We start from the raw sequence: 26,970 nt of genomic DNA on the forward strand, positions 1-26,970 counted from the left end.
ATAGAACCTGTTATTGTCTGCAAATGATGCACAAAGTCCTATACTACCTTGTACCCTCTCTCACTTCCTCAAGGTAGGGCCTTTTTTGGCTTGGGGAGGAAAAGGGGGCGGGGTATAAGGGGTACAGGAAAGGGACATCAGTGACTAAACTGGCATTTTTGACTGTATATCTTTCACCTGAAAATCCTCTTCGAGCCATTTTGAGTGATCAACATGTACCCTCAAAAGTTGCCAGATTTTTTGTGTGGGATGATCATTGGGTACATGTAATTATCACCTCTTCATACCAGTGAATACAACATTCTAAACATTAACAAACTCAAAAGGTTTTTTGGCTCAGAATCTTTTTGGGCTCAAAAGAGTTTTTTTGCTCAAAAACAACTCAAAGTTGTTGTTTGGCTTCTGTGTTTCCTCAGACTGGAAAGTCACCCCAGTTCCTTCCCATTGTGCTTCTCTTTCTTTTTTATAGATGAATTAAGCTCTCGGGATCTGTTCATTTGCCTGTCTTCCAGCAAAGCCGATCATGAAACTTGCTTAAATACAGTGGAATCACATCCAACAATGTTACTGCAGAAGGTACAGTTCCAAAGCATAATCTTTGTTGGCATACCCTTAAGTAAATATTTTAAAACACACAGAAGTTGACCTTTTGTTTCGTTACCAAACACCCTGTCAGATGCCAGTTCTGGCACCTTTCTAGCTATCCAATGTCTACAGGAATTTGTTGATATTTGAGCAGATGCTTTGAATGAATGAAATCTCAGGTGCAATCTCCAGAATCTTCATTTAAAAGGCCTGAGGCAGCAGGAGTGGGGGGGGCATGTGTCTGCCTGAGAGCTTGGACAGCTACTGCCACCACAGTAGCTCTCCAACACCAACACAGGTGGGCCAGTGGTCTGACTCAGTCCAAGGCAGTTTTGCCTAACCTGGCGTCTTCCAGATGTGTTGGACTACAACCCCCATCAGTCCCAGCCAGCATGGTTGGGGATTATGGGAATGTAGTCAAAAACATCTGGAGGGCACCAGATTGGGGTAGGCTGATCTAAGTCAAGGCAACCTCATGTGTTGGGTGCAGGGTCATAGCCCTGTGCTTTGCATAAAAGAGGCCCCGGGTTCAGTGCGAGCATCTCCAGTTAAAGAAGGGATGCGGAACCTTTTGAGCCTGGAGTCTTCTGGGATTATATCAAGCCCCGCCCCCTGGAGAAATCCGCATGGTTATCTCCATTATAAGATCAGAGATAACAGGGAGGATTCCCCTGCACATCTCTCTCCCTCCCTTGTGGCAGCTTCATGGAGAGTGAACTGCGTTTCTCATACTGTAATCAGTGGGATTTACAACAGCTTAACTTTGGCTGTGTTGCTGAAATTACTATGTGATGCCATAATGATCTGCTTTGCTCTTACCGAATCTGGATTTTTGTAGTTCACCTCACCCACAATAGGAATTCAGCTCTCACACATTGCAGCAAAATATAGGACTCCAAAGAAATTTACACAAATGTCTCATTGATAGAAGAATGTTTGGGAACAAAGGAAAACAAAGTACAGAACACACACACACACAGCATTTTCAGAGGATTGGGTCCCATTCTGATGGGTGCAAGTGGGAGTCACAACTTCTCTTGCCAGGGCAGGCTTGACTTCAATATATTTTTTTAAAAACACGGATTGCCCTCTTACAAATGTCTAGTGTAAACATCTCTCCTAGGCAAGTGGGCAGCTGTGTCCATGAACAGCAAACTAAAAGCTGGTTTCCTTTTGGAGTGAATGCCATGGAGTGAGTGAACTATTTAATTTCAGAATCGCAGCCAATATCAACAAGGTTTTTCTGTTTCTTCCTAAGTGAACCTTAAATTACCCACCTGCTTGATATTTGCATAAATATTTGATTACATAATTTGCTTGGAGATGTTGTACACACCTATGGTGCTTTTAATTAAAAACAGAGTGAAGTTAAGGCTGACTGAAACCTTCTGCGCAGGTTTAGTCCATAGCTGACTGAAGCTATTTCTCATCCTATGCAAGAGAATGATTCCCAATTCTCTTTCCCGTCTGACATCACTGGACCACATGAGTTCTACTGGCAGCCTTTATTTGCAGCCTTCCTCAACCCAATGCCCTCCAGATGTGTTGGACTACAACTCCCCCCACCCCTGCCAGCAGCACCGCACTGGCTGGGGATGATGGGAGTGGTTATCCAACACATCTATAGGGCACCAGGTTGGGGAAGGCTGTTTTACTGGCATATAAAAGTTATGCTAAGGTTACCAAAGAAAACACAGTTGACCAAAATTTTGCCCATTCATTTCAGGCAAATGCCCTCCCTCAAATACAGCGCCTGCTTTGCAGAAAAGAAGGATTGTGCCAGATAGTGAGAACATTTCCAGGTAAAATGCTGTTTTACATCAATAAATTATTTCATTTGGTTATCTTTGGGTTTGCTTGCTCAACAGAATAAAAATGCTGGAATGTGAGTGCATGTTGTTACATCTTGCATTGCTCTTGAAAATAACTTGGTGTTACTCGTTTTAGCTCAGCCTCATTTATACAAATTACCAAAAGGCCGTCAAAAAATATTCCGCTAAAGGAGAGAGTTGTTTTCCTAGGCTTATGCTAAGGCCTGGTTCTCCCTGAGGGCAAAAACAGACATTACATTAAATGTGTGTCTAGCAGCTACGTCTTCTTTCATTTTAACTCTAGAGCAGGTACAGGGCCTCCAAGCCAGATCAGGATACTAGAGGGGGTGGGGGTGGGCATTTAAGATCGGTATTGGGCCTGATGCACCTGCTTTAGAATAAAAATGAAAAGAAGAGATAGCTGCTAGACACACATTTAAAGTGATAAACTTTTTGGCCTGCAGGTGGAAAACTTATTAGGGCAGTATCACTTCAGAGTGCAGGTAGGGGCCCTCATGATATAATGTTCCCCAATACAAAAAACAAAACAAAGCCCAAAACAAAAACAAAAACCAGCCTTGCACATAGATAATTAGGTATCTGGGGAAAGGATTCTAGCTTAGCATTCTCCCTGTCATGTTAGTTTTCTACATGCAAGGGATTATTTTGTATATAAAAACAACACCTTGTGGCACCTTAAAAACTATCAAATTTATTCTGGCACACGCGTATGCTTTCCGTCACAAAAGCTTATGCCAAATAAATGTGTTGGTGTTTAAGGAACTACAAGACTCTTTGTTGGTTTTGCTGCAATAGACTAACACAGTGACGCTCAAGATTTTGTATGTAGGAGGTCATATGAGCCCTCGGCTGTAGTCTGAAGTGAGACAGCCCAGTCATAGGTTTGCCACCTTGGTGAGCACTAGATGTGAAATACAAGGAGTTGCAATATGTTGCATAATAGTTGCATACTTTCTCCCCAAAACTCCCCAAATCTGGATGTTATTGTATCTTTTAACTTCATGTGTAGCCCAACGCAGCCTCGTTGCCCTTGTGCATTATGCTATTAAACTAAGGGAGCCTGCTAAGAATAATTGGACACAATTAGATTACAGATGTTTGGGAAAGAAGAATTTTCCATGCCCTGTCTAAAATTACGCAGTTTCTTTAGCCATTGTGAACCAGAGATGAGGAGGAGCACTTAATTTGAGGCATGGCTCATTGGCCCCGAGCACCTCTTCTAAGAGCTAGGAATCAATCCAGAAGCATAGGAAATAATAATAAAGAAGAAGAACCCTGAACCTGTGCAGTGTACCTTGATCCTGTCACAAAGTAACCCGAGGCACCTCCCAGAAAGATACAATGTTTCTTCCAGGTTGTGGCTCTCTCTGGCACAGTTTTCCCTGTTATTGCATTGGTGCTGGCTTATGCACATGTCCTGAATTTTCTGCCTTTCACGCACCTCTTAAAAAGGGTGCAGAACTTCTTTCAGCCTGGGGGCCAAATGCCATTTCAGAGCAGCTCTTGGGAACCACCTTCCAAAGGTGGGTGGGACTGAAGGCAAAAGGGGTGGAGCCAAATGCAAAAGAGAGGGGCCAAAATACCAAACATACCAGCACATTTTATCTAAAAGCTGTTACTGCCAGTAACTAGGCCCTAGGAGAGGCATTTCAGCCCTTTAGAGTGGCAAACAAAACATCATAAAAGTCGGGAGCCACCAAACGGTTGGTGGTCAGTGGAAAGCAGAGGGGGCCAGGAAAAGGAAACATGGGAAAATAGGAAACTCCAGAAAGCCAAGCTGGGATGCCCAGAGGGCCGGATTTAGCCCCTGGGCCTGAGGTCCTGCACCCCTGTCATAGCCTCTGTCAGATTTTAAAAGTGGCAGCCTCACCCTCCAGAAACCTGGGACAGGCATGGCAGGGCAGGGCTGGATAGTTCAGTGGGGAAAGTGAACTATCCAACATTTACCTATATCAGAAAGGAAAGCAGTGAATGTTCTGGCTTCAAGTTGGCTCGCGAAGCCACATGTATACCAAGGAGTGGTCCGTTCTTACAGCCCAGGGATTCCAGAGTCCTCACACAAACTTGGAGTCTTAAACGAAAAGAAAAAAACATTGTCTTTAAACGAGGCTTTAGAACATCTCAAATCATATAAGTTGATTGTTTATTCAAGATGACTGATTTTGAAATATAAATAAAGCACTTCCCTATTGTTCCACTTTCTCTTGGTTCTTCATCAGGATATCCTCCTCATTGTTTGTAGTGCTAATTTTATTCTTGTGTTGCTTTTTTCCTGGCATTAATTTCCTTTCAAGTGAATGCTCTGTGCAAGTGCCATGGCTTGGAATTATGGAATTCTGGCATGGGTAACCTTGGAGGGAAAATCAAAATGGGCTCCTTCAGAAGCTGCCCTGGATTACTGTTGTACTTGACCAGTGTGAGGTTAGAGCAGCCTTCCTAACCTGGTGCCCCCCAGATGTGTTGGACTGCAACTCCCAACATTCCCAGTCAGCATGGCCAATGGCCAAACCATCTGGAGGGCGGAGAATTTCTCCCCGAAACTTCGGGGGGCCGAGCGCCAACGTGTTCGGCCCCCCGAACAAGTTTCGGGGAGAAATCCTCCGCACCCCCCCCCCCGGGATGGGACTTACCTTCGCCGAATGTCCCTCCCGGCGGCGGGTCCGGCCGGCGGTTCGGCGGGTGTTCGTGCGGGGCAGGAGCGGCAGCCGGTCTTTTGACCGGCTGCCACCGCCACCATTCCAATAAAAGAAAAAAAAATGCCCCCGTGATAGGCTACGTGACGATTAACGTAGCCTATCACGGCTAGATTTGCAAAGTCAGCCGTGATAGGCTACGTAAATCGTCACGTAGCCTATCACGGGTGAATTTAAAAAAAAAAGCGCGTACGGATAATGGTGGCCCCCATAGGGAACCGCCATTCCCATTCCTTATTTGGTCGCTGTAGTCTACGTAAATCTTTACGTAGACTACAGCGACCAAATAAGGAACATGAATGGCGGCTCCCTATGGGGGCCGCCATTAGCATACGCGCTTTTTTTTTTTTTTAAGTCACCCGTGATAGGCTACGTGACGATTAACATAGCCTACCACGGCTGACTTTGCAGATCTAGCCGTGATAGGCTACGTTAATTGTCACGTAGCCTATCACGGGTGACTTTTGAGTTCGCTGCCGGGCAAGGTGGGAAGCCTCCTCCCCGGCCTGAATTTCGGCCGGGCAAGGCAGGAAGCCTCCCCCCCGGCCTGAACTTCGTGGGGGGAGCAGCGAAGCGCCTCCCCCCCACCGCGAACAAGCTTCAACGACAGGTAAGTGACTTTCGTCCACCCCTAGCCAGGGTAGGGAAAGCTGGATTCAAGAACCTTCCCTCCCTACAAAGTGGCAGATGGGCTCAATAAGGACAATTACAATGAGTGAATAAAAGATGCAAGAGAAAGAGATACAAAATAAATTTTGTGTTCCCCTAATAGGGGTTGGGCACCATAATGCAGATTTAGGACAAGATCCAGCCAAAGCTAAGCACTTTTTAAGTCCCTTGAGTTTTGTGGAGAGCTTTTCCGCAGATGTTTCATTTCCACATTGCAATTAATGGACTTTGAGATGTTTACTCTTGACTGGATCGCACCCTTAGTAGATTCTCTTGGATTAAAAAGTGAGCATGCTGTCAGATGGTCTGTCTTTAGTGAGCATAGCCTTTTCTAAGACATACATAAACTTGTTCCAACTTCTGAAGTGCTTTTAATATTGCCTTTGTATGGCCAGCCTCCTGCTATTTTAAAAGTGCTTTTGAAACAACAATTTTGCCATAGGCAGACTCTCTCTCTCTCTCTCTCTCTCTCTCTCTCTCTCTCCATTCTCTGGCCTGATGGGGGCATGTGGTGAGCCTGCTGCTTAGTTGGCTCCTAGCCACTGTACACTCCCCTAGTCCTGGCCGCAGAAATCTGGCTCTGTGTCCTGCATCCTTGTTGCATCATGCGGCCGAGCGTCTACAGCTTGGAAAGCTGCCACGGACACTGTGTCTCTCTTCATCCTGACAGTCTCTTCTTCAGTAGCTAAAATATAAGAAAACTGCAGATGTCAACACTGCAGAGATCGGGGGTCCCTTTGGAAGCCACATAGCCAGCTCCACTGTCTTGGAGGAAGCAAGCGCTGTTTGTGAGGCGATGCTTCCTGCTTCCCCCTCATTCTTTGCCTTGGAATAGGCTGTACTTACATGAGAGACAGTCATATCGTTTCCTCATTTTCCCAGTTATAGTTTCATAGCAGCAGGTGGTTGGCCAGGACTATCAGTTTGAGGTATGTCTTATTCAGCTGCATTCCTTCTGTGGGTTGACTGATCAACAGCTGCCTTAATGATCCACACGGTCATATCCTCTTCTTAGATTTCTCTTCACGCTGGGCTTGCACCCAAAGATCCATTTAAAAAAAAGATTATCCTAAGATGAAATTATATAAAAATGCAGTATATTCTATGCATGTTACCAACATAGGTATGAAGTAATGGTTGCTAAAACTTGAAACATGTCTGTAGAAATCACTTTGGGCGAAACCATATGTATTTGCATTGGGATGAAATCCCCCATTGGCACCAAGCAAATACCTGCTTCAGGACCACAGCAAGAGAGGAAAGGGTTAATTTCCACCTCCACGCCTGCTCTGATCCCATTGTCAGCCAACCCCCCTCCCCCCACAAATGCAATTTGCATTTTTTTAAAAACCTGCAGTAAAATGCAAAGACATTTAACTTCACCTGTCCTTTGGCCCTTGGTCAGAAGGCACTTAGGGGTAGCTCTTTTGAAAGACAGGATAAGACCTATCATTAGTTTGTTTTAACCTCATAGGTATTACTTTTTCACCATATGAGGGTGGAATAAAGAAATTTTTCCATCATCATCATCAAACTGAGAGAGATGAAACTGCCCCTCCCCCACCTACCGCGCACACACACACACACACACACACACACACTATGCACTCCACGCTATAAATGTTTCAGGAGGGTATAGCTGCAACCGGTACTCTGCTGCTTTGCCCAGCAAACATGCACAGCAACAAAGCAGGAGAGTATTAGCAGCCCAGTAGAGAAAATCTCACTCAGCTGGGCCCTTGTTGGGCTGTCACGTTTCCCTTGGGTCCCCTCCTTCCTGGTGCAGTCACACACACAAATAGAGAGGCTTCAATCTCAGGCCTTTAGTTCATTATCAACAGGTTCATTACAGATGCAAATCCTTGAAGACTCTCAGGCTACAAAGGAATGCCTCCAGGGGATTCAAATGGGAACACTGAGGTTGCCTGCAGTTTGAAGTGCGGCTTGCTGGCTAGACTAATGTAGGGAGGGATGTCCTACCCTTCCAGTGATGCTTTCCTACGTCACCTCTCATGCATCGCTAACCAGGTCGGCCGTCCAAGCTCCGCCCCTGATGTTTCGCTCTTAGCTCTGAGCCACAGTCTAGCATCTCTTAGGTCACAGCCCCCACTCTCCTCCTCATACTCCTCCCGGCTTCTCACAGAGGGGGGCAAGGGGGGGCTTCAGGCCTGACCACCGGGGAGTTAGTAACCTGAGAAGCACACCTATCCATATCTGAACTGGCTTGGGAAAATGCATCCCCCAGTTCTTTCTGTTCCTCTTCTGAATCTGAGCTGCTAACTATCTCCCTGTGCTCAGAATCAATCCTGACACTGGCTGCCTGGGCATGTTTAGCCTTGAGAAGAGAAGACCGAGGGGCGATATGATAGCACTCTTCAAGTACTTGAAAGGTTGTCACAGAGAGGAAGGCCGAAATCTCTTCTCGATCATCCCAGGGTGCAGGACACGGAATCATGGGCTCAAGTGACAGGAAGCCAGATTCTGGTTGAACTTCCTGTAAAACTTCCTGACTGTTAGAGCAATACGACAATGGAACCCATTACCTCGGGAGGTGGTGGGCTCTGCCACACTGGAAGGCATTCAAGATAAGGCTGGACAGCCATCTGTCAGGGATGCTCTGACTTGGATTCCTACATTGAGCAGGAGGTTGGACTTGATGGTCTTGTAGGCCCCTTCCAACCCTACTATTCTATGATTCTATGCCCTGCACACTCTCCTATGCATAATCTTGCTTGAAAGTTGTCAGCATCAACTCCTAATGAACAGTAGGAGCCAAGGCCATGCTATATTCAGCAGCCCTGGGTTGTTGCTTTTTTCCCTTCCCCTGCAAACTCTTGGGTTTCCCCAAGCCTGCTGATGCTTTCCTTTTGTGTGTGGATGGTGCCCTTTTGGCCATATCAAGATCCACACTCAAAGAATGAGTTCAGTGTTAATATATAGTTGAGATAATTAGCATTAGTAATTATACTAATTCATAGACTACACTTTGGGCTCCTTCACACTGACTTCTATCCTGCGATTGAGATTGCTCCTTCACGGAAGTTTGCAGGCTCTTTACATGACGCCACAATCATTTAAGGCATCTCCTGCACTAAATGCCCTTTGTTCCATTTTTAAATAGATCGCAGATAATGAGCTATCAAATTACCCCGTTGTGTTCCGCTTCAGTTTCCTCCATGAAAAGAGGAAAAGCAGCAAGAAGAGGAGTGATCAATGAAAGATAATGGAAGGCTCAGCTATGGGGAGAAGGAGGGGGAATGGGGTGGGGGAAAAGGAAGCACATGAAAAAGAGAGTCATGATCCTGCATTTAAAACAGAAGCAGAAAGCCCCATTTTAAATGCAGGATTTTAGGCTGGTGTAGAGATGCCCTTTGTTTGCACCAAACTAGATTTTCTTTACTTTATGACCACATCAAATATGTCAAATTTCCTATAGCATGCAATGGTGGTAGATTATCGTGTGTGACAAAGCTGCAGGTGCAGCACATGTACAAGCAGTGGTGAATCATCAACGTGAGGTGCAGATCCCCCCGCAGGTTTTGGTGCTGCATCTATGGGGGAATTGACCCGGCTGTGTGAAGGCCAGGACCTCATTCGGCAGGCCTTGGCCGATTCGTGAGCCGGGGATAACTACCATTTGTCTTGTGTGTTCACAAGAATGAAGTGCGGAATGTTCTGACCCAGATGGCCATGGAGAGGGCCCGTCAGAAAGTGGACTGGGAAAGTAGCCTTCTGGCTATGGGAACACGGTGATGGGATCATCACTCATCAGGAAATCAAATGGACAAGGAGGGAGCCCTACAGACAGGATGGTGTTTACCTGTCTGATGCAGGAAATAACAGATTTCTGTCAGATCTACAAAGCGGCCTGCAGGAAGTTCTTCTGCGCAGAAGGGGGCAGGGGGGGGGGAGTTTGACAAGCAGTAGGCTTGTCACTCCTGGTGGCAGCTAGGACAGGCAAAAGGAGAATGAACTTAGGGATGGTGAGCATTCAGAGGCACCTTTTGGTGACAGGTGACGCCTGAGGCCTCCCAAACAGGTTTTGCGGCACAGCGGGGGGATAAGGGTTGCCTGGGAGATCGACTCACCTCACTCACCCTATAGCTGTGCAGCCCCAGGAGGGGGTGACATGGGAAGGTCTACCTCCCCCATAAGGGCAGTCCGGGGGGCGGCAATGCTGACACGCCGCCCCTCAGACTGGGTATGTTTCTGCTGGCATAGACAGTGCCTGTCCTAGGTTTTCCCCTTTGCGGATATTTCAATAAATGTGGCCCAATTTCAATCCAAGCTTTGTTATCTGTCTCTTCATTTCCACATCTCCGCTGACAAGGCCCTTATAACCTGGTTCTGCATTATATTTACTCAGAAAAAGGGCTCCTTCACACTGGGCTTTTATCCTGCGATTGAGATTGCTCCTTCACAGACATTTGTGGGCTCTTTACATGACACCGTGATCATTCGAGGCATCTCCTGCACTGAATGCCCTTTCTTCCATTTTTAAATAGATCACAGATAATAAGCGATCAAATTACCCTGTTGTGTTCGTTCTTTCAGTTTTCCGTGAAAAGAGGAAAAGCGGCAAGAAGAGGAGTGATCAATGAAAGATAATGGAAGACTCAGATACAGGGAGAAGGAGGAGGGAGGGGGGAAAGGAAGCACGTGTAAAGGGAGTCAGTTGCAATCCTGCATTTAAAACGGAAGCAGAAAGCCCTGTTTTAAATGCAGGATTTTAGGCTGGTGTAGAGATGCCCAAAGTTTCACTTATTATACTTCCTAGAAAGTATGTCTAGGGACTATACAACCTTTGCATGGGCAAAGGGAGGGGGTGCTTGCTTATTTATTTATTTATCTGTTGCATTTATATCCCGCCTTTTTTCTTCTTACAAGGAACCAAAGGTGGCTTACACTATCCTCGTCCTCTCCGTTTTATCCTCACAACAACAACCCTGTGAGGTGGGTTGGGCTGAGAGTCTGTGACTGGCCCAAAGTCACCCCGTGAGCTTCCATGGCCAAGTGGGGACTAGAACCCGGATCTCCTGGCTCCCAGTCCGTCACTCTCACCACTACACTACACTGGCTCTCTTAAGAGGTGCTTAAGCATGAAGTTATGCATTTTCTAGGGGGAAAGTAGTGCTTTATGGGACCTCTGTTTTGCAGTGCTTATTTTTGAGGTCCAAAACACCGAGATCATTTGGCTAATACTGCTTTGCATTTTCAGAATCCTATGTCCTATCTTTGTGACTGATTGATTGAAGGTTTCACCCTTCACTGAAGGTTTTTCTGGTTTTCTGTCCCAACCACTTTGAAAACCATGGAGAATTATACAGCTGTACTTCAGAACAGTCTGCTTATTTAATAGATCATTTCACTGGTATGTGTAAGCTTTTTAGAAAATTCAGGTCACTGTGTTCTGAGAAATAAAAAAAAGTATCGTTGTTAGGCTTCCTTGTTCCATTTAATATATATATATATATATACACATATATACACACACACACACACACCAAGCTTTTTTTTTGTCCTTGCACCTCTTTCCAAGGTATGGCTACGCCATACAGCAATACTTCCTGTGCAAAATATATTGCATTATAGAAATTCATACTGTAATGGGACAGATTTTTGATATCATTGGTACATAATGTTTTTGGATTGGTTGGCTGACTCATCTATGCCACCTTCTTTCACCCAGAAGGGTTCTAGAGCAATGTACAAACATAAGATAACACATCAACAGTACAATACAGTAAAACATCAATCCCAAAATGACGGGAATAAAAATGACTCATCAACCAGCAAAAAAATATGACAATGTTAAAGACTAATGAAAATGTCCAGATAAATAAAAACATTTTAACCTGGTGACTAAAAGAATACAACACTGGTGTAATTTCCATATAATACATAGCTGTTGCAGACATAACCAATTGATCAGAATGTTTGTTTGCAAAAACCTTTCTCTCTTGATGAAGAGAAAAAATGAGTTGATATGGAAAAATTAGAGATACTTTGCTTCCCCTGATGCAGCCATTAACAGCTCCTTCAGGAACACTATAGCCCCTTGGGTCTTAAAGCATATGTTGTAGTTTGCTCTGAGATTTTGGAACAGGGTGGATTAAATAACTAATGTAAAAAGAGATGAATCAAGGACACAGTTATTATTTTCCTGATATGACTCACAACGTGGTTAACATTTGCCTAGGATTGAGGGTGCTGAATCACGCTGAAATACTCTCTTACATAAATTGGGGATTGGACAGTTGTCACAAATATGAAAATAATTTTGCATGTGTTTCTGCTAGGCCAGCTATGTGGTGGTTTTTTAAGCAATGAAATGGAAAAACAAATGGTCTTGAACTTGTGAATATGGTTGACACACCTAGGTAGACCATAGAGAAAGGAATTTTAATTTCAGTGATAAACCCTAGAAACATGGCGATTTAAGCCAAGTGTTTGCTCTGGTGAATGTTCCTTTAAAAAAAGTGCCATGATATAGCCAGACATTATTGGTTGATGATTTGCCATTTTTACCACAGAAAAATACAGCATCTAGGTATTCTACTTCAGGATGTGGCCTTACCTACAATATAATGCTGTATTAGAGGTACATATTTTCCCCCCTGTGGGCAGACTGGGAGTGTGATTTTGATCAGAAAAAGATGGCGTAGGGAGAAAGTGTTAAACACCTCTCCTCTCCACTGCTACTTCAAGAAAATTGGCCAAAAACAAGCTGTTGTCACCACCACCCACAACTTGCGTCATTGATCTTGGATTTTATACGTACCGTGGAACTTGTCTATGAAATGCCCTTTCACAGGGCATCTCTTCAAATGCCAAACTAATTCAGCAGATATGTTAGAGCCATCTTGACAGCAGAGAATAAGAAGTGCCAAGTAAAGCAGAAGGATATGTATTATTTTATCTGTCGTTATTGTTGCTGAGTGTGACAGCCCGCAACTGCTATCAAAGGAAGTTGCTTAACTTCCTAAAGGGAAATACGATAAAGGCACGTAATTTGGTCTCCTTCATTTTCATATACCCACAAACTTTAATTGAATGGGCTGCCTGATTTTTTTAGTATCCCATTGTAAGGTCTCAATGTTCTGGTTCAGATCACTGATGAAAACCAAAGAGAGTTACTGTAGCACTTTCACAATCAGCACCTTGAAGAAACCAAGAAGCAGCACATAATGGGCTTTTCTGCATGAGGCATTTATTGGGCAGTCATCGTTCCCCACTCACAGTTGTTTATGGGTTCTTTAGGTAATGTCATGACCCTCCAGTTTTGTTTCTGTGTCTAACTAGCACTTTTGGAGAGTTTTTTTTACAGCAGGGGAAATGCAGCATTTAATTGTGAAAGCAAAAGAAAGTATGATTTCCTATTGTGTGATTCTGCTATAGCACAGTGCCACTAGAGGTTATGCAGTAGAAAAGCAGGAAAGGGAAGCTCCTTGTGTAGTGCTTGGATCTCACTTCTGCAATTAAACCAAAAGTCGATACAGTGGATTAACAGCCCATTAACAGCCTTGTTTAGAAAAGCTCAGTGGCTTCTATGCAGATTACCTTGGTCTGTGTTGAATCTAACTAGAGAGTCCCAGAAGGTGGTACTCTTTAGTAGTCAGATCCAAACAAAACAAGGTAAACGTCATAGAAGCCATTGTGTGATGCTTCTAGGTTTGTTCAGGATGCTGGTTGTGTGAAGATACCATAGTTATGTGTTGCAATAACCTCCTTTGGTACAGCTTACAGCTGCTTGTGTAAAGGAAAGGCCTTCTGAAGGGCTCACCCTTGTTTTTTCAGGATAAACTATTCTTCCTTCCATCCCAGCTTAGCAGGATCAAGAAGATATTTTCAGTCTCCAAAGCACATATACAGGCCCCATCTATATGGCACCACTTTCACCCCCTACCCCGTCGCAACTGCGCAGCAATGCGCCTTCGAACAAGCATCCCCTGCAATACACTCGCGATTTACTGCAGGCTTCCCTAACAGACACGCAGTGCCCTTTTTTTGCCATTATACTTATATGTGCAGCTGTGCAGTCCCATGAGCATGGGAGTGCAACACTTCATTGGCTGTTTTGTATTTTAGGGATTCTGTTGTGTCTTTCCCTCTCTTGTTAGTTAAAAATTGGTTGTTCTGTGCTCCTTCATTTCCACGTCTTCTGTTCGTCAGTTCCCCAGCCCAAGACTCTCACAATGGTTTGCACTCACAAGTGTGAGTGGTACGTGCCTACCCATTGCTCTGAAATGGTGGCCGGACAGAAGCTGGTCCTCCCCCAAGACTCCCCCAGCCCTTGGGCACTGAGTCCAAAAGCAACCATTGCGAAGACACAAAGCTGCAAAAATCTGGGGAAGTATGATTAAATAACTGAAAACGCCTCTCTGTGCCTCTGTAACTGCGCAGCTGCAAAGGGATGGGGGGATAAAGGGCATCACAGAGCGACACAAGCACTATGCCTGCAACACGCCCACCGCAAAATGCGAAGTCAGTTTGGGGAAGGGACAGACAGCCCACAACCATGGGGAAACCCACAGCAACCCCCCAAAATCGCAGCAAAATGCCACCTCGAAAATCTGCCATTTCTGGGAGAAAACTACGGATGGCTTCAAAGTGGCAACTGCATCATCTATCCTGAGGGACCTCAACTCACAGCTGCTCCCAAGTAAAAGGCTCGTGTAGATGAGGCCACAGTTATATGTGCATTGATGAGTCAATTAGTATACAGACCTCTCTCATTTTACTTTTGCAGGGGAAAACATGGAATATGCATTGTCAGAAGGCTCAAAAGTGAGAATTAAAAAGATTAAATGTAGGAGTTAGCTATCATGTTCCATTGCCACAAATCAGCAGTTGTTAACTGCTGCTCAAAGCTCATGCATTGACGACTCTTGCTCACAGCTTACTCACTGTCATGTTAGGCCTGGATAGATATAGTGAACTCTGGGGTGTCTGCCATGGCACTGGAGCTTGGCGGGGAGGTCCCACTCAGCAGGGGGTGGGATCTCTTTTTCCAAGCGAGTTGCATGGAAAAAAGAGATCACTGTGTTTGAAGGGACTTCACACATGGCAGTGGTGAGTGAGTGAACACCTAGATTGGGTGGGGACAGCACTTCTCCCCAGCTCCACCTCAGCCCCTTTTGCTTTCTACTGCTGCAAAACCTGTTCCAGGCAGCTACTCTGCAGGCACAACTGAGCCCACACTGTTTCAATTTGTCAGCCCCCCACAAAAGATCTCTGGAGCAGCAGCAGAAGCACTGGGTGTCTGCAAGGCCAAGCAAACCTTGGGCTATGGAGTCAAGAAAAGTGAGATCTACAAACACCCATAGCAGGGCTGTTTAACCTCAAGCTCATGAGCCAAATCCAGGCCAGCTGAAACTCCAGTCTGGACCCTCCTTGGGTCCATGCCCCTTTTCCTCCAACCGCCAATCATTTGAAGGTTTCCTGGCTTTTGCAGAGTTTTCCTCCCATTCTAAAAGGCTGAAATCCCTCTCCGAAGGCTTAATTACTGGCAGGAAGAGTTTTAAGTTAAAATATGCGGGCATTTTTGGCCACACCCCATTTTGCCTTCAGCCCCACCCATCACTGGAATGCAGCCCTGAAGAGTTTCTCTGAAACTGAATTTAGCCCTTGGGCTGAAAGAGGTTCTGCCCCCCTGACCTTAGAGAATGAGGTGACTCTAAGAAAATGCAATTGTTTTCCATTTCATCCACTCTCTTCCTTCCCCAGCCCCGTTTTTTGTTCCATTCAAGATATACATTTTTCTTGAGTGGCAGATGAGTGGCAGATTAGGGTTGCAGTAAAAACTGCAGTAAAAACAACCTGTGAGACCTATTAAGGATGAACACATTTATTGTGGCATAAGTTTCTGTGGGATGGAGGCCACTTTATCAGATGCATGGTGTTATCCTCCATTGGCGGCCATAGATATAGGTCTTGCACTGTTTATAGCATATTTGATATATAAAACAAATGCAGAAAGACAATCTTTCTTTTGTTGCTCTGAATAAAACCTTTTCTTGGTGTGTGTTTGAAACCTGGACCACATTTGGTAGTGGGGGGAGGAGAAATCTTGAAACTATTTTATCTCAGTATTGATTTCCATTAACAGTACATTTGTGGCTGTTCGTTGCTTTTGGTCTCCTTCTTTCGTACCCTGATCTAGACTTCTCCTATTCCAGTTCTACTGTATCGGAAATACTGATACAAAGAGAGCTTCTGTGAACAATGTTTCTACTGAAGCATTTTTATGTCCTTTCCCTCTTGCAGTCATTTGATCACACTTGCTTTATTGCATTTGAGGGAGGCAGTTCATTCGCTCATCACTTTGCCACGTCTCTGGAATGTAGCTTTTAAATGACTCCAGCTCTGATTCACTCACCAAGCCACGTGCATCACATGTCCTTAAGTAAATGTAAACAATGATCCTCTTCTGCTCAGCAAATCTTACAGCACAATCCTGCCCATAAGTAAGTCTAAATGTCTCCAATGGTACCGACTCCCAAATAAGTGTATTTAAGATTGCAGCCTCTATTTACCTAAAATGTTCTGCTTGTTCTTTATCTTCAGTCCGGCTTGTTCTTTAAGAACTAGTTTGTGTGCAAACATAATCTTGAATTCTGTGAATACTCTAGCTTCAGCCATGGGGTGGTATAGAAATGCAAATAATAACAATAACAACAACAACAACAATAGATGATGATGATGATAGCTGAGGCTGCAGTCCTAGGGAGGAAGTCTCCTTCATATCAGTAGGACTTACTTTTGCATGAACTTGTACAAAAACAGATGGGTGAGGCAGGAAACACTGTCAGTAATTAAAACAAACTGAAACAGTGCCATCAACATTAAATACCACCAAAAAAGTGCTTCCCCCCACTCCCATGCTTACTTTAATGCAGTGGTGGTGGGGACTCCATTTCTGATGGGGCAGTGATTCCATTCTGGGTTTTAGTTACCACCAGCCAAAACTCTAAAGGTGCTATCCGAGGTGCTGAACCTTATCCCCAAAATGGGTTCAGCACCTTGAATAGCACCTTCAGAGGTTTGGCAGGTGGTAACTAAAGCCCAGAATGGAATCACTGCCCCATCAGAAATGGAGTCCCCACCACCATTGCATTCCACCTTCAAACCCTGAATGTCATCATTACCCCTCCGGAACTGGAGTCACCAGCCACCACTGCTTTAATGGACAATGACAATATACACAGAGGTATACATTGCACAATATGTGTCAAACTCCTTATGAGCATCTCACGCTAGTCTCTTTTGCACAGCTGGTGCAAGTGATACGATCTCCTGTGCCCCAGAATAGAAGCAGGGGGCAACTTCCTATTGGCTGCTAAAATCACCCAATCAATGGTTCCATCCACATTCCTTAGTATAGCAGGATCTGCTGGAAGACTTTGGGGCAATTCTATGCATTGGCTCATGTACCTAGTGGTGCAGGTTGTAGGGAAACATCCTCCCGGACTAAAGGGAAAAGGCACAAGGTCTGCTTGAGTTTTCCCTGCAGAAGATAGTACACTCTCCAATCCAGGAATTCACCAACATCATTTAGAATTTGTGGACTCCAGTAGAAGCTCACTTTCAAAATGGTGACTGCAAACTGAGTTAGTCACTTTATTTCTGCTCTCTGCCTGCTCAGGGACCTGTGTGTTTTGGCTAGGGCAAGGGGCAGATCTTAGTTATACCTGGCCTTTATGTTTTCAGAAATGGGGCTCAGCCATCGCTTCTTTGCTGCAGCATAAGAACATAACAAGAGCCCTGCTGGATCAGACCAAGGGTCCATCTAGCCCAGCATTCTGTTCACACAGTGGCCAAGCAGCTCAGCTGTCGACCAGGGACCCACACGCAGGGCATGTGCGCAACAGCACCCTCCCAACCATGTTCCCCAGCAACCGGTGTACATATGCCCATTGCCTCTGGTACTGGGGGTAGCACATAGCCATCAAGACTAGTAGCCATTGATAGAATGCCAGGTGTTATCTGTTACCTGCAACACCTACCACTAGGGACTCATTCAGTCTGCATTCACCATAGCTACGATCAGACCACTGTGACTATGGATATGCCGTTGGCAAGGTACTTCAGAATACACATACCTTTGAATAGCATTTTTTGTCACCAAGGCCTTATTCTTGTATAATCATTAGAAACCCTACAGCCTCAATTATGCTTTTACATTGGCATATTGAAATAAAATGAATCTGTTTGAAGGCAAGTTGTACTAATCACTTAATACACTTAGCACTGTGTGGTCTCATGCTAAGTAATGAGCTCTGGGAATAATAGGAACAGTTTGACTTCTCCCTTACTTAAGCATTTGGAAATGTCTAAAAATGGACTTTGCTGTAGTTAATAAAAGCCACACCACATATGAACAAAAAAGGCTTTGTGACAAAACAGGGGGGAAAGCAAAGAAAGAGAACACCCTCTGCTGGTAGATCTCATAATAATATTGTTGTACTTTCATTACTACACATAACTTCAGTGAAGAAAGGTATCAAAACCATAGTGGAAAGTATTTATGCTTGCTTTCGCTCAATTGGTTCAGTATTCCCATATATATTATTTATAAAACGTCTAGTATTTTCACTTCATGTCCTACCATTTCATGTAATATGCAATGTTATCTTAAGTCCCACAGAAATCAGTGGGACTTGCAGCCCAATCATACCCATGTTTACTCAGAAGCAATCCCCACTGTGTTCAGTGGGGCTTACTCCCAGAAAACGGTGCAGAGGATTGTTGCTTCAATCACATAGGTGTGAATCAATTTCAGTTGAATTTAGGTGTATAAAACTTTTTCTAGATTTTATCTGGTGGCCACAATCCATTACATGCTTATTTCAGAATAAGCACCACTGAAGTCAGTGGGTGTTACTTTAATTTAACCTAGTATTTGGTTGGTCTGTATTTTGCAAATACTATGTGGCTCCTGCTTGGTTGGAATAAGAGTGCAATCCTATGCATGTTTAAACAGAAAAAGTCCTACAACTCCCAGCATTCCCCAGCCAGCATGGGATTTCTAAACTATGCATCCTAAACATGCATAGGATTGCATCCTAAATGAGGTATGGTAGGCCCTAGTAAATGGTCTGAGGATGTCTAATTCTTTGCCTTTACCAATGTGAAGCAAGCTAAGCAGGTATGGATCTAATATGTGCCTGCATGAAACGCCACTGGCAATCCTATATAAGCCATTCTGAACTTTCTAAAAGAAGAACATACATATAATCAATAACGGTAAGAAGAGGGAATATAAAGCACAGTGCACACTGAAAAGTGTTAAAAGTGTGAAAAATAATAGAATAAAAGCTTTGATTTCATTGCAATTCTTGAAAAGAAAGGATTCTCTATTTTCAACTAATTTTGATCTCTCTTCTAACTCAATGTCTTTTTCAGATTTGCATCTTCCGATTTCTCTTTCCACTTGCCCAGAATCAAACACTGTACTTCTTCGTACTGTGAAGTCCCATGATAATAATGAAAGGACAAGATTGACCCAAATGTTGTATCGGCCAATCAAGAATATTCAGGAGTAAGAGAATGGTTTTGTTTTCTTAACAAAATATTTGTGGGTGGAATTAGAGGCTACATTAGCATCATGGTGGGACCAGAGGGGGTATTTGCAGATGCATAATTCTTTTCTTGTCCACCCATCACCACCCTCATTTTCAGTTTTAAAAGTCCCCCACTCCATACCACCACACCAATTATCCTCTGCAAGTACTGTCCACCTCTGTATTTCTGTTATCTTGGCAAATGCAAGGTAGAGAGGTCATGCTTTTGGTGAGATAATTGTCTAATCCTAGCCCATGTTACTTGTAATATGATCGTAAAATTGCCAGGGATGATTAAAACACACACACACACACACACACACACACATCCCAGCAGTGTTCTAGATGTAAATTACCAAGTGGGGTATTACACATATTATGGCAATGAATATTAAAGAAGTCCAGTTCCTATTAGAACACCCAAGTTCAAAATATCGCTGCATAGAAATAAGTAGGAATAAGCCTGAAGGCTAACAGCTAGTCTGTCCAAAACCCATTCCAGTAGAGAAGCACACAGGTTCTTCAGAGTTTTAGCTATACCTCTGCTGTGGCAGAGGGAGAGATATTTTGTTCTTACTTAATGTGTTCAACCTCACAGCAGCATAGTAAAACAGCATCTATAGGATGTACTGGGAAAATAATTAACACAAAAGAATAAATATCAAATAACCAGTGAGTCCAGGGCTAGTCTTAACATGCAGCATAATTAAGCAATTTGCTTCAGGCACCTCAGGATGAATACATGAACTACTGTCTGAATGGTAGAGCAAGGCTTTTTGTTGGCCTTAACATGGGAGAGGAAGCTATTTGGGCTCTGCCTCAGGCAGAAAAATGTTTTGGGCCTGCACTGAGAAAGTCTTATTATAAACTGTTATCTGCACCCGGAAGGACAAATTTGGCATAATCATTTTAGTATATTGGCAAAGTATATAAGACCTTTTTATACAGGGGAAGCAACACTTCCCTAACATTGTGTGGCAATTTTCCAGTCATCAGATACCCAATGAAGCTGACCATAAAGAAACCTTTAAAATGCAAGACCTTTCAGTCATCATCAAAGTTTATGTACTGGTGACATCTTTAACCCCTTTGAGGGCATTCATTCATTCAACTGGCGTTGTCTGGTATCCACCCAAGAAGAAGCACTTTTCAGTCAAGGTAAAACTGTGCTTTCCTCTTCATTTCAATGGGGCTGAAAAGCTTTTGGATTTTCTGTTTGTCAGTTTTGGTTTGGTTTTTCTTTTGTTTTCCTTTCCCATCTGGATTTTCTCATGAAGGATACTGTAGACATCTCTCAGGCCTCTACAACTTGTCAAATGCAGCCCATCAGTCATGTACTGTAGCCTAGCGGGAGCTCAATAACTTTCTGGTAATGCTGCCTCCCTGGTTCTAAACCAACAGATTAGGGAGCAGTTGCCACAGTATAGGACTTAATTTGGATTATCGGGTCACAAGTTGAGCAATTCTATTTTGCAATATGTGTGGCAACCACCTATCCTTTTTAATTACACCTGAACTATATAAATACAAGGCAAGGAGCCAGGACCAGTCACCTTGACGTCTAGAGGTAGTATTGGATGTGGCCCTTTTTCTTGATGCCCACATAACATCTGTGGTACAAAGGGCCTTTCATATTAGCCGAGGCTGGTGAAGCAACTGGGACCCCTCCTGGACAAAGATAACATGGCCACTCTTCTTCTAGTAGCTTCCAACTTGGACTACTGCAATTCATCTTACACAAACCAACTTTTAATTCTATTCAGAAATGGCAATTTAGAGTGTTGAATAAGAACAGCTGCCATGTTCAGCCCAAGATGGAAAGAGAAAACCCAATGTTCAGAAAATCCCCGAACAGCATAAGGATGGCAGACACACCCACAGTGTTCCTAGAAACACTGCCCAATCCCACCAATCACAGACAGCCGGGGATGATGCCCACATGCCACCTACAAATTGAGGGAGCCAATGAATGTATGATAGTGTGGACTCCCAGTACCCATCCCTGCATCACCACTCGTATAACATGCAAAATGACTTCACAGTGACCCAAGTCCATCACCCACCAACAACCCTTTAGAAAAGGTTTTGAATCCCCTTATGTTCTTCACAAGCACCATATTGGATCCCAACACCCAAAGGAAACAAGCAGCTGCCTAACAATCAACTGGGAGGTATACCTGGCCTGGATCCTGGGTAGGGCAATTCATCCCATGCATGGGGCAATTAAATAACCATAGAGTCTTTGCTTCATAACAGAGTTGAATAATGAGTGGGATTTTATTTTTAATCAGCTGATGTGTAAAGAGTAGAGGCTAAGACACAATAATACATTTGGGGTTTAAAATGATATGTACCCCAGCTAGCATTTGAACCTAATGATGTATGACTAGACTTTTCTTTCTGTTTTCGTTGATGTTCTCTGGAGACACTTTTTTGTATTTTTTTTTATTATTAAGATTTTTTCATAACAGTAAATTCATCAACATAGAAAATCTTATGGGTCTATTTTTCTATCCTTACAGCTATAGTACTGTAAGTTCTGTGTACTGTTAAAGAACAGTGTGAAGAAAATTGTGGTGGAATAAACTTCGGGGGGGGGGGTGTCCTAGCATAGCAGAAGATCTAATAGCTCTTAAGCCTTTCTCAGATCTGCAAATAAAAAACCCCTCTCCTTAAGACTAACACTGATTCTCTACACACTTACCTGGGAGTAAGTCCCACTGAACTCAGTGAGACTTACCTCTGAGTAGACATGTATAGGACTGCCTTATTTCTTTGTAAGTTGACCCAAGAGGTATAGTGACCAGGTACAAAGAGACAAGCCTCTTGTACCTTTAATAGTTCTGTAGAACAAGAACATTTTGCAGGTCATGTAGACATGTGAAAAGATGTGCCTGCCCAGATTCCTTTTTCGATACAACCATTAAAGGTTCTGGGTCCCTGTCTTCCTTTGCATAACTTTTTCCATAGTCCAACAACAAAAAGCTACCTTCAGCCACACTTGTGTCCTGTTTTCTACATATGCATATATGAAAACTTTTAACTGGGAATAACTTGACTGATTAAATCTGGGCATTACAAACATTTGACTGACGGTCCAGAACTTTGTGCATTCCTAGCAATAGGAAAGTACAACACAATTTTCCATACCACTAAGTTTATTTTAAATGACTACAGGTTTTTAAATCTAGTGTGAAATATATGAGCAACTATTTTAATACTGTTTTTGGCATTTATTTGTTTGTTTTATGGTGGCTTGTCCTAAGGCAAACGCAATTATCAATGACTTAAACTTCTGTTTCTTTCTCAGTCATCTTGCATTTAGTCAAAATGGTTAGAATCATGCAAATTGGCGCAGGCTTGGATCCTAAGAACTGTGGGCAAAGTCTGGCTTGCACAACAGGGCTTTCCTACCTCCTTCTCTCCGTGCAGCCTCAAGAGGTGCTTGAAGGTTTAGTTCAGTCCACACGTTAAGGCAAATCAACCTTATTTGCACTTCCTGAACTAGTACACAAATCATAATGCAGTCATCCTTTGTTTTTCATATTTCTCCAAATTTTGCAATAAAATTCTCATCTTAAAAAATGTACCAAACTGTACATAAAAATTTAAGATTGAATAAAAGGTTAAATGCTATAAAATTATGTATTTTAGGTGAAAATCCATGCAAAAATGTGTATGGGGGGGAATGCATTTAAGCATAATGTGAATTTCTGTGCATTTTTTAAAAAGTCATTGCTCAATGGACTTATGAATGAATACATGCAAAACGGACATGGACCAGAAAGAGGGATGATCTGTCTATCCATAATATCCCCCCACACATGCCCAAACCTGTTCCTGGGGCCCTAAAAAAAAACAAAAAAAAAAACGTCAGGGAGCCCTTCAGAACTGTGTTTGATATGTGGGCAATTGGAAAACAGAATCAGTGGAAATTGGAGACCCTATCCTTGCACAAGTGGAAATGTCTTTCACTCACACAAAGAGATCTTTTGATCTAATTCATAATGTACTGAAAGGAATATTGGCTTTATAAATATAGAGGATAAAGCCTTTTAATTCATGCATGAAATGTACTGAGTATAAACTACTTTTTTAAATGTTTCTACCAGTGTTTTTACGTTTTATCCTTATGTTGCAATACTACTTGATTAAGTAATGTTGCAGCCAGTTCCTTCAGTGTCCAATAGATGGAGTTAGTGTGTTAGTTAGATCCCTTTTTTTCAGCTAGGCTGTATATTACAAATATAATCTAGATCTCCCCTTTACTGCTATGGCCTGTCTTTAAACTGAGCTTCTGCAGCAAAATAACCAGTCAGTGTAAAGAAAGAGAAACCTTACTTTGTGGCCATTGCCTAGCAGGAAAGAAGGTGGGGGGGAATTAAAAACCAGGTGATAGCTCTAGTGATGGAGGGGGAAACCACAATCCATTCGGTAAAATAAAAACAGCAATACTTCCTATGCTACGAAAAGTATCTGCCTGCTTTCCCTGTTATGCTCTGGTTCCACAGTACAGAGCTGCAGTTGGGATCAGGACAACTAGAAAAGCACTGAGAAATGGAAAGAGGGAGTGGATGACATGAAATTTAAGATTTGAGTTTGTAGTTGCATTCAGTTGCCTTGGGCCATTCACAGTAGGATAAGAACCAAGGTTTAAGTCTAATTTGCAGGGTCCTGCTTTGCTAATTGGAGGTTAAGCTGTCCTGGTCCCTGGAGTGGGCCTTAAGGCTTGCTGTTCACTTCCTGGCAATTTGGCATGGAACAGGAACTCTTGGTCCAATTCTGCAAGGAGTAATAGCACACATCTCCTAATTGCTCAGAAGGGACACAAAGTTCTTTCTTGCTGCACTGGAAGGAGGGCATCTATTGACGAGGTTTGAAAACGTAACGGCACTGTCATGTAAGTGTAGTTCTGAAAGCATATATATTTTATATCAGCCTTCCCCAATCCGACACCTTCCAGATGTGTAAGAATGCAACTCCTGCCATCGCCAGCTGGGGAGAAAACAAACTAGCATTGGCAAGAAACCAGGGCAGTCTCAAAGAAAAACATGTTCTTTGTTATGTATTGTTTGAATAGCTCGAATTAAAGAGGAGCTTGGAAAAAGAATGAGGCAAACCTCGCATCGTGAAGTGAGAAGCAAAAGTCTAAGAAAGATCTAGAGTGCAGTCAGTAGCATTCCAAATTGGAGCTCAGGGACAGTTCACCTTGTCATTTTCCAGGGTTTCTGCATGAAAACTATTTTCAGGTACATTAACATGTGGCAAAATACATGAACAACTATTAAATACACAGCAGCGGTAACTTCTGCAGCTGTGGAGGCCTTCTTGGATTTGCGATGACTGCATTAACAGATATATACATTTTTCCAGTTGATCACATTCCCAAGCATGCCTGATGACAGCTGTGCAAAGGAGCAAAAGCTACCCAAAATGTACCTGTGAACTAGAGCTTTTTTCATAAGGCTGTTAATTGTTGTATCTACTTTTGGTCTCGTCATAGAATTGCTATCCAATCTCTGCACAACAAGCTTTTCCTTTCCTGCTTTTCCACTACATAACCTCTAGGTGGTGCTGTGCTATAGCAGAATAGCACAAATACACAAGTAGGAAAATGCCATTAGAAATAATACCCCATTTTCATGATCTAAAGTGCTCTTAAAAAAACAGATACGAAACTGGAGGATCACGACATCGTCTAAAGAACCCATAAACAACTGTGAGTATGGAATCACAAGTGCACAATAAATGCGTCATGTAGAAAAGGTCCTAGACTCCGGCTGCTAGAATACTTAGTGGGCTTTTCATCTATTGTTTGCTTAAACTGGGAGATGGCAGCATTATGATGTAAAACTTAAATTCTGAGAATTCTGTGATGTGAAAGAAATGAAATATGGTTTAGTGTTTTTAAAACACATATTTCTTTCTTTCGTTTTCCTTTTTCAGCTGCAAACCTTTTTTGAGAACTTCTTGACAGCTACTTCCCCACAGCAAGCTCTGGATGACATGAAAGAGGCAATAAGAAAACTCTTATTGATAACTGAAGTTTTCAGTGAAGCACCTTCATCTGGACCAAAGGCCTCCAGTCAGTAAGTTGGATGGACAAGAACAATTGCTAAGTTTTCTGAAGAGATATGCTTTGGAATATGACAGCATGTTGAACCTGAATCACAAGGGGTAGAGAACAATGGCATCATCCAGCCCTACCTTGATGGGCTGGTTTGCATGCTCAGATTTTTAAAAAGTAGGCCCAGTGGTAATTCTTAGGGAGCCTATTGGTGGCGCTGGCTGACAAGGATTCGGAAGAGCAGTCACAATATCTGTTTAGGCAATATCTGTTATTATTAGTGTAAAGATGTCTCTTTGCTCTGGAATTTTGCACTTTGCCCACCAAACAAGGGCATGTAATTCTTAAATTAATATGGAGGTGCATACTTAGCTCTGTTCACAGCCACAGTAAATTTCTGGACTTAATGTAAGCAAATATAATGCCAAATAAATTTTGAATTATTCATATCTTGGCTAGCATAGCACTATCACGTATTCTCTGGCACCCTTTGATTTATTTATGCATGCAGCTGGTGAACTAGTATTGAATACGGGATTATAACAATAACAAAGACTGAAAACTCCTGAGTTTTAACCCATAATTCATTTCTAAGACATAGGATGCACATTCACTTGTTTAAGCTTTGAGTCAGAAAGTTGTTTTGATCTTTGAATAATCAACTGATATTCCTGACAGATTTCATTGGAGCTGAATAATCAGTTCAGAATTGTTGTTGAAATGTGTAATTTATTGGGGGATTTAAGGAACAGCACAATCTTATAATATATTGGAAAACTCTTGTTCTTGTCAATATTATAACTTTGGCAGAGTATTGTCCTTGATACAGGAAAAACCTTGGTATTTGAAGCTGAAATGGATCCTTAAATACATATTTTACCAAGGGGGGGGGGCTTTCTAGGTTTAAACACTTTTTAAAAAGTGTCAACAAAGCTAAAAAGTAACACACAAAAAGCATCTTTTCTAAATATGCTCTCTGAAGCCACTGCTTTGTTGCTTCCTGGTAAGTGGTTGAATCCAATGTTAGTTCAACTTCGACTAGACCCATTAAAATCAATGGGACTTGGATACAACCCCTTAGATACAACTCAAGGTTGGTCCTGCTTTTAAATATGCCAGAAGAATGGTTTGCCTTGGCATCTGTGGGCAATACCCAACTGGCCAGTCAGTACTTCTCCCTGATACTGCACAGTCCCATGCTGCTATTGTGTAACAAATGACCCACAGGGAGCTTTCTGAGAAAGACATGTGGCATTTGACAATCTCCTTATTAGGACATTGTCTGTTTCGAAAGTGGAATCAGCTGTTTTGATTTCTGTTATCTTATTTCAGATGCAGTTCATGCTTTCAGATGCTAACCTTTGACATTGGGTTTAGCCACTCTTTGCATCCAGTTGTTCTTGAGGTAAGCAAGTGGCAGAGGCATTTTCACATAAGCAACTAACTAGGAAACCCTTTTATAGAATGTCTGGCTAGAGAGGAAGTTTCTTTATACCAAAGAAGCCACAGTTCTTGTATCAAAGTATTTTCTTGCAGGTTAACAACAACAGCAACTTGATTGC

General features: G+C 42.9%; 1 protein-coding gene across 1 annotated transcript in view; it reads left to right on the forward strand.

Moving 5' to 3' along the window:
* CPED1 (cadherin like and PC-esterase domain containing 1) overlaps positions 1-26,970 on the forward strand; it is a 153,479-nt gene that overhangs the window by 43,810 nt on the left and 82,699 nt on the right. Inside the window, exons 4-9 of the mRNA XM_084811823.1 lie at positions 470-576; positions 2,312-2,387; positions 19,184-19,319; positions 20,331-20,499; positions 25,288-25,430; positions 26,741-26,813. Of these exons, the coding sequence (XP_084667949.1) occupies positions 470-576; positions 2,312-2,387; positions 19,184-19,319; positions 20,331-20,499; positions 25,288-25,430; positions 26,741-26,813 (704 nt within the window). The remainder of the gene's footprint in view (positions 1-469; positions 577-2,311; positions 2,388-19,183; positions 19,320-20,330; positions 20,500-25,287; positions 25,431-26,740; positions 26,814-26,970) is intronic.

Source organism: Heloderma suspectum, chromosome 7, assembly GCF_057233095.1.
Source record: "Heloderma suspectum isolate Gila_16-S chromosome 7, 16-S_ref, whole genome shotgun sequence".
NCBI classification, from domain to species: domain Eukaryota; kingdom Metazoa; phylum Chordata; class Lepidosauria; order Squamata; family Helodermatidae; genus Heloderma; species Heloderma suspectum.